At 33.5% G+C, this 15,878-nt stretch overlaps 2 protein-coding genes and 1 non-coding gene across 8 annotated transcripts in view; 1 reads left to right on the top strand and 2 right to left on the bottom strand.

Moving 5' to 3' along the window:
- The window catches only part of LOC105668274 (uncharacterized), a 212,564-nt gene that overhangs the window by 121,288 nt on the left and 75,398 nt on the right, over window positions 1–15,878 (bottom strand). The window lies entirely within an intron of this gene.
- LOC105668260 (tyrosine-protein phosphatase non-receptor type 13-like) overlaps window positions 1–15,878 on the top strand; it is a 72,026-nt gene that overhangs the window by 20,002 nt on the left and 36,146 nt on the right. For 2 of the 6 annotated variants that reach the window (XM_012360523.2, XM_067358694.1), the window contains exon 2: window positions 13,475–13,620. In XM_012360523.2, coding sequence (XP_012215946.1) covers window positions 13,476–13,620 — 145 coding nt within the window. In that variant the 5' untranslated portion in view covers window position 13,475. Of the gene's footprint in view, window positions 1–5,129; window positions 9,062–13,474; window positions 13,621–15,878 lie in introns of those variants that run through there. The other 4 variants (XM_012360525.2, XM_012360524.2, XM_067358691.1 and 1 more) reach the window with 4 other exon arrangements.
- Window positions 13,983–14,054, bottom strand: TRNAE-UUC (transfer RNA glutamic acid (anticodon UUC)). Its single transcript has one exon. It is a non-coding gene; the product is annotated as a tRNA-Glu (tRNA).

Here is a 15,878-nt window from a genome sequence, read left to right as displayed (position 1 = left end):
TGCCTAATATACATACATCTAGTTTTACAATTTCCATATTATTAATATTTTTCAGCGAAAAAGAATCGTAATCTTAACGTTTGTGATAAAATAATGAATAAAAGAATAAAAGAAGATTACGCGATCGAGAAACACGTGCCAGTAACGCCGGTATTCGTAGCTTAATATCTTCTCCTTTGTTCTTTAACGTACTTTAATTATTTTTATGCAGACGCAGTTATATGTTCTCTTTTATAAGGCTCTTGCCTGATCAATATTGCTGCCAATACAAATACTTGTCAATATTCCATCTCGCGGCTTCACTTAAGAGTTTTTTCACATGATCAGTGTCAATCAAATCACTGTCAGTATTTTGAATCGTGATTTATGTGGGTCACATTAATGAGCATATGAACTTCATACCGAGTTTTACGGAAAAGTTCATACATATCAGAGTTTTATATTTGATTACATGTTAACAACATTTATATATTAATATTAACTGCGGTGTAAAAACCGTATTTTTGCAAGCACCAACTTAATTATAATCTCGATACAATACGTGCACGTATCAAAATATGTGTTCAAAATATAGTAATATTAATTTTCGAGATTGAATTTTGCACTTTATAATATGCGGGACTTGAATTTAGTATGTCGGTTCATTGGCTTGAAACATTTGTCTTTCCGGAACAGTACAGTCATTATTTAAATGTGTTGAATGTACACCACCATTCTATGAAACGAAAGAGAGAAGTTAATTAATTAATCAAAACAAGCAATTAGACTTCTATACAGCGCGTTAAAAATGGAACTAAAAGTTTTATTACGGCGTTACGCAAGTAAGCTTTTTCGCGAATACATGTCATTCGCATAAAAAAATTATTTTTCTATAATATAATTATATATTATTTTTCGCAAAATATTGTATAAAAGTTACAGAAAAAATGTTCATAGTTGAAATGGATATTAATACCTTCTGAAAACACAAAACAGTTTTTAGTCCTTAGAGAAACGAGACATTAATACTATGCGTAATTTGCAAACTGCCACGGGCGAAGCAGAGATCTGTTAACAAAATCCGGAAGCTCTTCGTTCGCGGTCCATTGATCGTCATATCTCATTAAAATCAGGAAGTCGATTGACGTTCTTAATGAAGATCCAGTAGAAAGAATTACCTTCTTTCCTCTCTTTGTATTTTATTGTTATATTCAATCCGACGGTGAAAATTTCATTTAACTTCAAAACCATAATTGATGATAATATTATTATTTAACTCTATATAAATTAATACTTCAAAGTGAATACTGTTCTTCTCTACAATAATTTCTAAAAATCTTTTAATACGACCGCAATTTATTATTTAAATTATAAAAATAGCTGTACGACGTGTAAAAACAAATAATTTTTTCTTCTTAACCGAACTTTTCTCGAAAAAAAAATATAAAACACAGATCATTAAGTGTTGTATTACTAATGCCCGAACTTCTAAAGATGGATAAGATATAATAACGATATTTATTAAATTAATTTATTATTCAAATCTGACACTATACATGATAAATGTTGCTGTATATAAAAAGATTCTGGAAAGAAATGACATCCGTAAGATAAATACTTTCCCTTTCATTCAAATATTTTTTATTTTTTCATACGATTCACTTCCTACTACCTACAAGTCACTCTCTTTAAGAGAAGATAAATCGTCACAGAAAGAGTAATGGAAGCAACACAGTGACAATATCTTTCCGATATAAACTTCGTCAAGAACGTAATGATTTCCTGTCACTTTCATATAGTAAAGAATTTTTATACATAAACTGTCTTAGTCGCAAATTATCAAAAATTCGATGATAAACAAAATTTATATTTCCTTACTCAATGTTTCCAAAATGCAGCATTTATTAGTTTCTAAAAATAAATTAAAATTAATTTAGTAATATTTGTTTAAAAAAATATAAACTAAGCAAAAATATAATCTTGGCAGTTTCAAATATAATTAATGATTAATGTGAAATTTGATATTGCAAAATAACTTGAGACAAATCATTTGTTGCATTGCACTAATTCTCCAAGAAAAGAGGATTACAGCCATTCTTCCATATAATTTAATTGCACAACTTGTTACGCTATTCTATGTAGCAACTTAACTGGAGCTGATTAAAGAATAATATCAATTCTTATTTCATACAGAAATAATTCCTCCGGGAAGTAAAATAGTGTAATCGTTTTTGTGACACTTTTTCAGAAGATTCCTCCATAAATCATTCTATTTTCATACAAAACTAACACCACGAAAGACAATTCATCCCCTAAATTACCTGTGTCAATCGTTGTCACCGGAAATATCATGACATCTCCCTTTTACTCGATAAAGATTTACGCGTAGTTGAGTAAAAACGCCAATGTGCTGCCTTATTTCCTATCCAGGGACCGTAGTCTTCCTTCTTTTGGTAAATATCTATATAAAAAAAAATGAGAATGCTATGGCATCCAGCAGGTGACCAGTAAGCACAAGCACAAGCAGGCACTATTCGCAAATTGAAATTTTTATCCCCGACCATCGGCTAACTTCTGTTTGGAAAGCCTAGCTTATAAAATGCTTCAGTTATGCATGCACTTGCACCGCTTCGCGCAATTTGCACGAAAGCGATCCTTGCTTTTTTGATCTTTTAAATTTACGCGAAATGTCAGGTTTCTTTTACTCTCGCTAACGAGTCACTATACTATACATATAGAAACTTTATTTGAAAAATATTCTGCGATGGAAAATATTCCGATCATCTTTTTCAACTAATTGTTCCAAAATTTGATAGATGAGTTTTTTGATAAGGAAAACAGATTTGGAGAAAAACAATGTATTTTTAAAGTCACACAGGTGCAATATTTTTAAAACTTTATCGATATTGTGCACCAAACAAAAAAAATTAGCGCAAATAATATAAGAACGGTGAAGGGAAGTAATATATCGAGAGGACGCGATATATGGATCGAGAAAGAACAAATTCCACGTCGGCGAGAAATTCAATTTGCGGTCGTGTTGAAAACTAAAAGGAACCGATCGCGTTGATGAAAGATTTTAAAAGTAGCGATAAAGGTACAAGAAAAAGATTATTGCTACGCGATGCGCTAGAAAGGCGGATGAGATTTCCGTCGAAGGAAAAATATAATTCATAACGGGAGTTCGTTATTGTGGGATTAATTAACGGGTTAGTCGTAGCGTAAAAAAAGTTGGAGCAAAAACGTCATTGTTAGTTGCTCGTGATATAAAGTAATGAGAAATAATTTCATAAAATGCGATTTTTCGCCAGTTCAATGTCCGAACAAAAAATACAAAATTATCGATTTTGAATATAACGTTTAAGCAGAGAACTCATTTAGCGTCATTATACCAATAAACAAAATAAAAGATCCAATCACAAATAATTTATTGTATCCTGCAAAAAGTGTTCTACCCAAAAAAGAAGAAATAATCAGAATAAGTTAGCACTGAATAAAAAACTAAAATATAATCACTTTTGATGAATAGATATAATAAAAATTTTAGTATGAGCAAAGTGTATGAAAAATAATATTTAAAAAAATCTAATTCCTCAAATTTCTCTCTGTAACACATATATAAATTATATGCTGCTAGTTTCATGTGCTCTTATATCATGATAGTAGTTTCTAATATTTTATGTCACCCACACTGTCAATGCTACTAATAATTTCTGCCATTTTCAATCTCGACAGTTAACATGTCTCGTATTCCCGCTATGAGAATTGTAATTTTCCATGAGAAATAATGTACTGGAAATTTGATAAGGAATTCGAGCTGCTTTCCAGTTTGGCGACTTACGGGGAACGCGCCGTCTCATACGCCCGACGTAATTCCTCGCGCAAGGGCGATCTACTTTGTGGAGGGCACTATCTTTCATTCCCGCGAAATTAAATTATCGCGATCCACCGCTGGAAATTATGACGCCGCGGTTCGTTTAACGCGTTTGCGCACCGCGCGCGTCAGCCGCTTTTTCCCCGTTCGCGTTTCTGTAACTCTGACCGCTTACCTAATGTCAATCAAAATTATCCACGTGCCTTCTATTTAATCGTGTCATAGAAATTATTTCATGCGAAAACTTTCCTTGTGCTCTTTAACGTCTGTCCGTCTATCTGTCCATTTCGAGAATATTGTCGAGCGTAACTTCTTCCAGTGAAAAGTCGAACGAAAAATCTCGCCCTTATTACGTTAGAAAGTAATTTTGTCGACAATCTAAATTTATAATGAAGTTATATGTTTATGTTACAAGTTATATGTTTTATGAAAAGTTTTCACAACTTTAGATATATTAAATTTTCAGAAGCAAGAACAAATTTAGTTAAACATGAAATCATTAAATTAAATTGCAAATTAATTAATTGTTCACACCTTGATATTTGTTTCTTACATTCTTGTTTCTAATCTTAAATAAATTTCTTATGTTCATATAATGTTTAAACAATATTCAATCAATTATCAAATTTAAAAAAATATAATTTTCATAGTTGAATAATATAGAATTAATCCAAACTATCAATTTGTTAAGTTAGCTGAAAATTTATTCCTATAAAGTTAAACGAAATATCCTATCTATTCTATTTTGATTAGCGCACAAAATTTACTCTAAATCTGAAATCTGCAAAACATGTGATATTTATTTTGATGTCCAGATATGTTACTATAACTTGCGAAAAAAACACCATTTTTATTGCCGGCGTGTGATTGCCAACGTGGATTCGCCTAAGCGTAACAATCAGAAGCTAAAGAGAGAAAGAAAAACACGACGACGGGAAAAGCCGTTTAATAAAATCCCTGGTGGACCAGCATGAAAATCAAATAGTCCATTAAACGATAAAATCAAAGTCGATTGCGCGTCGTCACGTGCGTTAAACGAGCGTCCTTTTCTAAGTGACGCGTACCGTAATCTAATTCGATCGACGGAGAGAATCACGACTGTAAATCCCATATATCTTTAACGATATGAAACTCAATAATTGCGCTGTGATACAATGAGAGTACAAAATAGTTGCGGGATAAATGTAAACGTAATGGTATTTTTCGACATTCAATTTTTTTTGTTGGCGTTTTCAAAACTTTTCTCGAATTTTCGATATTAAGAATCTTGTGTCGCATTCCTCCTACTGATGTGTATCCCTGTACTATGTGTACCGTGCACATACTCCACAGATTCGTTGAATTGGATCGAGAAAAGAGGCTACGGGAAAGATACGAGTACATCACGCTGACGGGTATAGCTGTCGCCGTGCGTCGAGGAAGTTGCTTTATGCCGGTAATACGTCGTTTATCTCGCGGTCTATATCTATCGCAACTATACTCGGCAGCGGCATAAACCGTCCTGAACTCTTCGCCTGTTCGATACTCGTACTCGGCGAATTCCTTCGCAGGTAGTGGGAAAAAGGAAAATACCGGGAGACGACGATAGTGATCCTTTCGTCGGGGATATCACCGGTCGCTCCTATTCGTCGCTATATTCGAGCGCTCTAAAGTTTGCCGCAAAACCTAATGTCATATATTACACGATTTTCTATCTAGTTCGTTCACGCATCATTTACCGCGCGATCAATGTCCCTCACCCCCGGTTCTTAAATTAGCGTAAATCCCGCAGGATCTTTCAACTCGCTTCCCGAATATTCCCAATTCCAGTTATACTTGGGGGAATTAAAAATGAACATAAACGCGAAAGTTTTCTCTAAGTAAAGTTTTAAGAGATCGGATTTTTCATCTCAGACGTATAATCATAGTTTAAATATACTATATCTTTCTTACATAAACAAAGAAAGTTAAAATGACAGACTGATACGACAAGGAACGAGAACTGTCATTTCCGAATATTATGTAATTCATTCTGGCGATGCTAAATTTGCCAAGATGCTAAGCAACGAAGCGCACATGCCGCACCATCGTCGAGTAAAATACACGCGTCACGCTTTTGAGCTTGAAAACACGCAACAGCTGGCACGCATATGACATTTCCCGTTTCTTGTTTGTCGTCAAGGTGCAGTGCCGATATTATAGAGAATCTTTTTCGTGAAGACCTCCGAACTTTTTGCTCAACGAGCGAGAGGACGAAAGCTGTTCTTCTCGGAACAAAGTTCAAATTAAGAAACGCTCTGTCCGATTTATGCGGATTTAGTTCCAGAGAAAAGTTAAATTCATGATGAAATAATTTTACTTTCTTTATTTCCCTACCAGCTATCAGATTGGCGAAAAAAGACAGATTTATTTTTCCGTTGCTTTTTGCATGTCCGTAACTTTCGTCCGTATTTAACAGCACTTGTAAATTGATTTGAAGATTTGATTACTATTTTTATTATTTGATTTGATTACTACTATTATTTTTATTTGATTACTATTTTTCCATTCTACATATTACAAAAAATTTTGATAAAATTTTTAATAAAATTTATATATTCTTGTATAAAATACATTTATATTATAGTAACAGAGAAGTATAAAAATCACATAATCCTTTTTTATAAAAATTTCTGATACATAAAAATTTGCGACAATTGATAACAAATACATGATAAAAAATTCCTTGTATTGAATCATGATCACAACAATTGAGAGAATAAAGAATTAAAAATAAATTTTATAAATCCGCTTGTTGAAACGTTTAAAAAAATAGGCGATTATGCTTGGCAAATATTTCTGATATTAAAAGTTCTCGACGAGTGATGACAAATGCGTGAAAAAATTCGTGAAAAAAACCGAAGGCAAAGAATTCGAGATAGAATTCGAGCTGCAACCTTCGCGTTTCCGCAGTCGATAATTCACGAATTTTCATGGGCATTCTACGACATTGCGAAAACGGATGGGAAACTGACGTGTGAATGAGACTCGCCTTTTTGGCGCAACGGCCCGGACGGAAATTATGTCATCCCGTAAATTTCCGCCGGTAGTCGGCGCATCGGCGAAACCCATTGAACGAACCGGCAGATACTGGAAAATTTGCGTAACTGGAAAATCACTCGACCGCGCGCAGACACTCCGATACGGACAATCCTTCGTCCGTGATTGGCCACTCGACTCGATTGACTTGGAAAAAAAGACTAGATTCAAACGTCCGATTTTTTTTCCAATGTCACAATTGTGCATTAGACAGATAAATTAAATTGCACATTTTGTGTTGTCGTCTTCATAAATTTTATACACATTTCTTAAAATTGCTCAATGCAGATTACATTCCCTCATTATGTAATCTATCTCATAGAGCGTAATCTATATTCTCTATCCTCTAAGTCGGATAATCTTCCGCGCACATATTAAGCCTAAAACTGTAATTAGTCATCAATCGATCGGTCTGGTCGTGTCACCGTCTTCTACACTTAGAACCTTTTCGTTTTGTCGTAACGCTAAAGTTGTAATTAATGGATTGTAGCTATTGTACCAGAAGAAATCGGGCGAGATTTTTTTCGTCTTTTTCAGATAAGTCTATACTATCTGAGTGAGAAGGTCCTCGAGCGCGTTGTTTTTTACTTGCCATAATTTTTGAGAGAAATCCTAATTATTTCCAGATAGAACTTGTGCATCACGTGTAAAAGAATGTCATCAATCGTGATCATTGAGAGAAATTATCAATTAAAATATCTTTATTATATGAGAAATCATTGATTGTGGCCTGATAAAAAATCGAATTGCCAAAATAAGGTCTGTAGCCATAAGTTTTGTTAGGAAGATAAACTTTGAAGAATAACAATGAGCAACAATGATTAAATTTATTATCACGATCAATAATATCAATATTTTGCACAATACTATAAATATTCCAGATTATTCATAAAAGAAAGCTTTCAAGTGCAACTTATTCATGTATTATATGACAAATTTGATGAATTTAACAATTGCGCATCTTAAATAAGTTACTATTGTTGATAAGCGAATGTGACGTGAATATTGTAAAATAAAGCTGATCGCGTACGCAGATTCCGTTCAAATCAATAATAATTCTATTAAAGCGACGCGCATCGCTATACGAACGATGAAATGCGCGTAGATAAATGGAATCGATAATGAGGCTAATTATTCCGCGCTCATTTCGACGTGAAAGTACTATCCATAATCACCTATATCGGCACGTACATTCCTACCGGCGGTAATACGCGCGACTCACCGATTCTAGTGCGGCTGGCTTTGATAACTTTCGATAATAATTCGTGGGAAATCCAATTACTTCGATTGTCGGAACACTCTCGCTGTCAATGGCCGCATAACTACTGCGAATTGGTTTTGGAAAAGTTCGAACTTTATTATTAAAAAAAATAAGAGAAAAAAATCCGCAATGTTACTTTCATTCCCGTTGTGTTTATAGGGACTCCGTAGACTTTTAATTACTCGCTAACTGCCTTTTGCTGTGCTTTTTATGCTAAAAATTTTATCGCGTTAAAAGGTTGTACGTCAGATATTTTAGCTGCGCAAATATCAACCACTGTGTCATCCAATTAAATACAATGATATATTTTTTTAAATACAAGTACATTACTCTAATAAACTTTATGCAGTTTATTTTTCTTTTTAAGTTTTTAATTAACAGTAATAATTAACAAATATATTACGGTTTTACACATTTCACAGCTAATGATCAAAGAAATTTACGATACTTCGGTTTCATACGAATGATTAATCAAAGATTGCCAATCGCTACGTTCGCAGTCTAACAAAGCGAAATCGCTCCTATCGAAGTTGAACACGCCGCGTGCCGAAGCTAGTGAGGAATTTCGATCGAGCAAACAAGAAGACGTAGAACATCGTAGCACGTGATGAAATAAGAAGGGAGGTGGCGGTACGCTCGACGGGTTTGTGTTGTTGGTGCGTGGGTGCACGCGTGTAATGGTGGAGCGAGTTGCACGCGCACGATGCAGCTGATGACCTTGAACTCTCTACTGATGTTCGACCTCGTGTTCCTGTTTTTCCTGTTTCTCGTCGGGGTCTCTTGCCTCGTGTACTACCTGCCGGGTACTCGGGCGCACGCTTTCGCACCGCACGAGATCATCACGGCGCGAACACCGCCGCGCTATGACGCACCGATCGACAATGTGTAAGGTGGGTATAGGATCGCGCGAAGCGAACGCAGGCTGGTTGATTATGCGAGATGTTCCATCCGACACGATATCGACTACGAGCTGACATTCTATGTGATTCATGAATAGTCGATAAACCGATCGGTTTCCGAAAATCAATTTCCAAGCTGAATTACTCGGTTACATAAAGGTATTATATCCTCGACTATCTCGATTAAATTGTTCTATCGGCGTTTTCGATTTGAAAAGCGCAAAAGTTACATGCACAATGCTTATTCGATTACGAACGCGGATAGTACTTCCCGCGTTGTGCACCGTGCAGTTTGATTTGCACTCCGATTAAATCACGCGGAATGGCTCCATCCCGACGCAAACTGATTGTCCTCTAATTAAATGCCCTGCCTCCGCGATCACTCGTAATCACACAGGCGTGTTAACGTTATTATATGTGCATTCTGTCTCCCGCATACGTTTCCACGCCGACACCGGAAAAATAGTCAATTTTAGTCATTTAGGAACAGCATGCGGTACGAAAATTAATAACGATAATTAGTGAAATGTTACGGTAAATGGAATATCCAATGCACAGCTGATTAGCTGCAAGCAGTTATCGGAACTCGCATGAAGTATTAGGCTTGTCAAAACCATTCTAGGTTGCCTCTTTAATCCGGCCAAATTCGGATATTGCATAATTCAATGCAGTTCCGTTTCAGGTTTGCACAAAAGGTGACCGAGTTGCATGAGTGGTTACACGTTTGTCCGGTAGTTCGAGAATGTAACGTAATACGTCGTGCAATTGAATGTGACAGAAGAAATCAGATTGAAATAGCATACATCTGAAATTATAATCTTCGAAGATAACTACAACGCTAATAATGTAAAATTAAATATTATAAACACAAAATAAGAACTAACATAATAACTATTAAGTATATTATTATAATACTTTCAATCTTAAACTTGACAAAAAATATCGATTTAAAGTTAATAAACGCAACAATAAATTCGGATATCAATGTTTTAAAATTGTCTAAATTTTTTTATTTTTTCAGGTTTTGATTTAGAATATTTTATTAAAGCAATATTCTAGAAAAAGATTAATAAAATATTATAAATAAAGAACAAAAGAAATTTTTTATAAATTATATTGTCGAATTCAAAATGTTTTTCTCACAATTGATATTGCGCATTTACGTGAAGTTGAGTAAAGACTTTAACACCATTATCCGAATTAGCTCGTTAATTGTTCTTGACGGTCTTCTTTATCGCCAGCCGACTGCGCGGAAAACTGGCGCCCGCGAGACGGAATATTTGTCGCGGAAAATTAATATTTCCGCGAAGTTTCTTTTGCACTTGTCGCAAGAGCAATCAGGCTTGGTACACGGTGCTACAGAGAAGCACAAATACTGATATTAGTGAAGACCGAAAGTTTCAAAATTGAATAATCCTAAGTTTTCAATGAGTGCCGGCAAGAAAAAAATAAGAATAGAAAAAAGTACCAAAAGTGACGAATTTTTTTAAATAATAAAATCAGTAAGCCCAACATGTACCTATTTTTTCTATAATACAGAATCTATTATTTATTTTTGCAAAAATTAATAAAACTTTAAATAATATGAATTAAATATTAATTTTAAAACAATTAAAAATCATATAAATTTATACAATTCAAATAGAAAAAAAAGAATACAAAATATTGAATGAAAAATTAAATAAATAGAAATAACATCGGTAATAAATATAATTGTAAAAGCAACAATTTGATTAATGTTGTAAATAGAGTACGCAAAATAAACAACAGTATCCGCAATAAATTCTGCTGTCACAGTGTTTGACCCTGTAAACTTCAGGAAATAACCCGGATATCCATCATCGCGCGAATCAATAGATTTTACAACGGTTCATTGACTGAAACGATCGAAAGATAATACACGATAGACGGCACGCAAGCTACTGTTGTCACACGAGACGGATCGCAATCGCGGAATGGACCGTCTGGAACGGAAAGCTAATCAAGATGTTTATTATGCTCCGCAAAATCGCGATTACAATTGCGCGACCGGAGAGAATGCGGCACATCGCCTTAATTACCGCTTAATTGCTGCAGGAAAGTTACACTTCGGAAATTACGTTTGATTTATAACTTTGTTAACGGGAAACCGCTTGTAAATAGTGTGTGTGTGAGTGATACGCACACCAAGAAAATTTCTGTTCGCGATAACCTTGTAATACATGTCAGTGGAACGAGCAATCGCGCTTGATCGAATAAAGTTCGAACACGCTAAATTGACAGCCATCATGCAGTATTAAGTTAATCACAATTAAAGTCATAATACTCAAATGAATTACAGCAGACTAAAAAATCTTACACGATCCGTCCAATCAAGATTGGATCCGCAAAAGATGGCAGTTTATCAATTTAAAAATATATATTTTTGTTTAAATTAAACAATAAAATGTCACATATTTCATAACTTGTGGTTTCAATCATTTTCGTTATTAATCGTTCATAAAGTTTAATATCGAGACTTCGCAGAACACCAAAATTGCTGCAGCTGTGTCGCGTTATTCTGTGTCGAAAAATGAAGAAAGGCGTTTTCGTTCAAGCGGAAATCTTGTGGCTGTGATCGTCGCATAATAGAGAGGACAATCGCAGCTGTCTAACTTGGAAATGCGAGAATCGGGAAAGTGCAGAAGACCGAAACGTGTCCACGAGAATATGTCGACTTTGGACTATCTGGAAACTAGTTTCACGAGAAACTCGATAATCTAAAACTTATACGTGCGTGGTCATTGTCTATTGGACTTCTCTCAATGTAACACGTAAACATTTACAAGGAAATGTACACAGTAATTTAAATAAGACGACCCATCCCTTTTGAAAAAAAGAACGAGAAAGAAGAGAACGATAAATAGTTTTACGTTACACAAAAAGAAGAAAAAAAAAAACAAGTTGTTAGATAAGAATTTTGAAGATTTATAAAATATATCTATTTGACCGTAAAATAAGATTTATCTGATAATAAAATTATAACCATAATTAAAATCAACCACGCAACATAAAAAATAGATGTAATATTTCACAATTATCATTAAAAATTCAGAATTTTTTGCATATTTAACGCTATTTTTTGTATTTTCGTATTTATTCCACATGTCAGACATCTTAGCATAATAATTAGATAGCAGATTAAATTTTAATACAATTTAAACGTGTCCCACGCGTCATATAAACGTGTACAAGATAAAGCTCTTTTCTCATAACATGATCAAATAGAAATCAGCGAAGAACAGCGCAAAGGGCAGATAACGATAGCCCACGTTACTTTGCTTGAAAGAGCAGTCGCGGAAGAGAACGCTGCTGAAAATGGGGTTGACGTCTATTGTTTTCTCTGACGACGGTATATCTGTTGATTGTTTCTCGGAATGTGCATATGACGTTGAGATTCGCGGTTGCTAAGTTTGCAAGCAAACGCGGACAAAGAAGAACTACGCAAACGCGTTGTCGCGCGTTTGATTAAAAATAAATATGCAAAAACTCGGGATTTTCACCTTCAATCGATAAACATTCGCGCATCTTGATTTTCTTTCCTTGTTCTCCAATATGAGGAAAATATTCCTTGAATATTGAAATTGCCAATTTTAATCGAAGAACATAATTTATAACAAACTTTAATTTGATTTTTATTTTTACGATATACTACAAACTTTACAATAAATTTTCTAAATATTTTTTAAACTTTTTTAAATCTTATAAAGCTAAAAATTGCAAAATGTATAAAAATGTATAAAATAAATGTAAATGTATAAGATAAAATATCAATAAATCATATAAAAACCATTTACTAACTACATAATATAATAATAAAATCATATCTGCATATCTCCGATATAAGGAAATATTAGATCTATGTGTGCTATTTTGATAAAATATTAATATAGCAAATCTTTTATAGTGATAAGCTTTCCCGCATCTGTTTATACAACATAACGTATTATCGAAGAAAATGAATTTACATAACTCTTGCAAAATAGAGTTCCTTGCTCGAGCACGTTAAGCCACGACGACATGTATGTCGAACAAAGGGGCTAATATAAACGAGACTGAGCAAGCAACAAGCCCGATACCTTCAATATGCACGCCCTAGCTTGTTTGCATTTGTTTATTCGCGACACGGACTGTAGAACACGTTGCCGCCATGTCGTTTCCCTGATCCTGTGCATGTTCATTCCAAAAGAAGATAAAGTATTGTCACCTCTCAAAACCTCTATTTTCCAATCTTCTTGACACATTTTTAGCTCATATTTTTGTAAAACTTAATATTACAATTTCGCTCGTTAAAAAAACAATATTTATGTAAAAAATTAAATAATTAAATTTTTAATTATTGGACACAGTTATGAAGTATGATTAAAAATATTTTCTCGTTTACAGAATGCCAGCGGACGTGACTGGAGGCCCAGGATTCGCAGTGGTAGCAGGGGATGTTCTTGCCTTAAGAGGCACGGGACTCGCTGCTGCAGAAACATGGGCTCTCCTTTGCCAGGCTGCCCAGGCCCTCCAGGATCTCTTTCTTTCAAGTAAGTTGAAAATTATGTATCTATTATGCATTGTGTCCGGTAAAATAATGCTCCGGTATTACTATAAATTACCCTGGCAAGTAATTTCCAGATATAAAAAAAATCTTTAATAAAAAATCAAAAAAGTTTATAAATAAATGTTTACCAAAAAAATATTTATTATATATGTTCAGCTATTGTATGTATCTTCAAGGAAAAAAGCATCTTTCTTCATCTTACTAATTTGTAGTTATAAAATAAAGAAATTATAAAATAAATTTTTTATTATGCCAATTGTCATTAATTATTATCCGTTAATAGGTAACGTATGAATTTAAAAACAAAATTACAATCTTTATATTTCCGGTACCGAAAAAAAAAAATTCCGGTACCGGGAATCGAACCCGAGCCTCCTGGGTGAAAGCCAGGTATCCTAGCCACTAGACCATACCGGATTATATTAAACTCTCTACATCCATCGCACTACAGGCACGATACAAAGTCACTCATATTATTTTATGCTAAATAATACGTAATATATATTTTTTATTCAAATTTTATTATAATAAATATAATAAAATATTAATAAAAATAAAATATTAATATTATAATACTGTAATACGTAAAAATATAATGAAAGAGATTGATACAGAAAATTATGCACGTAATATTTTATATGTTTTTTCTTAATTGTGTAAATTCTTTTAAATTTTAAATGTTTTAAATGTATATACAATCATTGCTATTATGTGCTATTCGTTTTCCTCTCATGTCAAGGAAATATTTATCTTTCGAAACATGCACGATCCTTTTCTGCTCTCAGAGCAGAGAGTAGAGCAAAGCAGAAAGCATTTGAAGATGATCCATTGGCAAATCCCTAAGGCTTTTCAGAAAATATTGGTTGAATTTGCTGCTAGTTCTTCCTAAATACAACTTCATATATTTCGAATACAACTATTTCGCTATCATATTAAACCAAAACTTTACGAATTAAAATTTGTACGTGTTCTCGATTAACAGAGATAATAATTAATGACATAATTGTGGCATGAAAAAATTAAATAAAGTCATGCAAAATTCGCATTTCAATACGACTATAGCTTCATTCTTCAATTACAATTTGTTATTGAAATCTTGTATTCAATTAAATTTTGATATAATAAATTTATAAAGAATTAATTATTAATACTATGGTTGATCATATTATATACGATATTTAGAATAATTAATACAGTTTCCGTATTATATTATTAAATCAAAGAACAAATAGAAATTTAATGTAATATGTTAGCTATTATAAAAGTTATTATAAATTATAGACTTCTTAAAAATGATGAATTTGCACTCGAGCACTCGTTATGAATGTAATCAGGGTTAAAAGAGATAAAATTATAATATAGAATGTTTTCGTGAATCCTTTCGACACAGAAATATTGTTATCTACATTTTTATTCTCCATGACAGCGATAAATAATCTAGAGAGAAAATCCGTGTCTCTCGCACTAAGAAATATTACACACGACAATGTTTCCAAATGCATTAGCACCCTTTTGAATATTTTTGTCAACGTCATCAAAAATATTGCGGATAATCCACGCTCGATTACATCGATTCCCGTATCATTACTTCTTCGCGTTTAGGACGCCCCGAAGGTCGAAACTGAGAATAAATGTCACGATTTGAGCCAGGCCTCTTACGGTATCTTCTTTTATATCCGGTTTATTTTACGCATCGATAACTCGCCGGCAGTATCGAAAAAAAAAAATGCCTTCCGTGTGACAGGGTACGCTATAAAAATCGCATCCGGCTGCCTCATCTACCCCTCTGGCGCCAAAAATTCTCGACGACCGAGTTACGTGATTGATGATGCATCGAAGAGTTAGGTAGGGTCTTTTTTCCCGAAAAAAAGGGAAACTAAAAGAGTTCATCCGATTAAAGGATTATTTCCTGTCACGGTTATTCACCGGAATCAGCATTTATCTATGAAACATGATCGTAAAAAATTCAATAAAGTGCATAATAAAGTAGTAATATTATTGCAATCAATCATTAACAATACAATTATTATACACAATAATGATACATATATATTAAATAGCCATCATTATTAATATTATCGCTTTAATAATATATTATTTATGATATATTGTCTTTGTTCTGTGTAATTTTTTCTTTTAACTGGTTGTAAAATCACTCTAAAAAAGCTAACAATAGTTATATTTTTATTATAAATGTGAAAAAATTTATCGCAGATTCTAAATAAATTATTTAATGAAATA

This window comes from Linepithema humile, chromosome 7 (genome assembly GCF_040581485.1).
Source record: "Linepithema humile isolate Giens D197 chromosome 7, Lhum_UNIL_v1.0, whole genome shotgun sequence".
Taxonomy (NCBI): Eukaryota; Metazoa; Arthropoda; class Insecta; order Hymenoptera; family Formicidae; genus Linepithema; species Linepithema humile.
The sequence above is the reverse complement of the archived record's forward strand: the minus strand, read 5'-3'. Positions and strand labels throughout refer to the sequence as shown.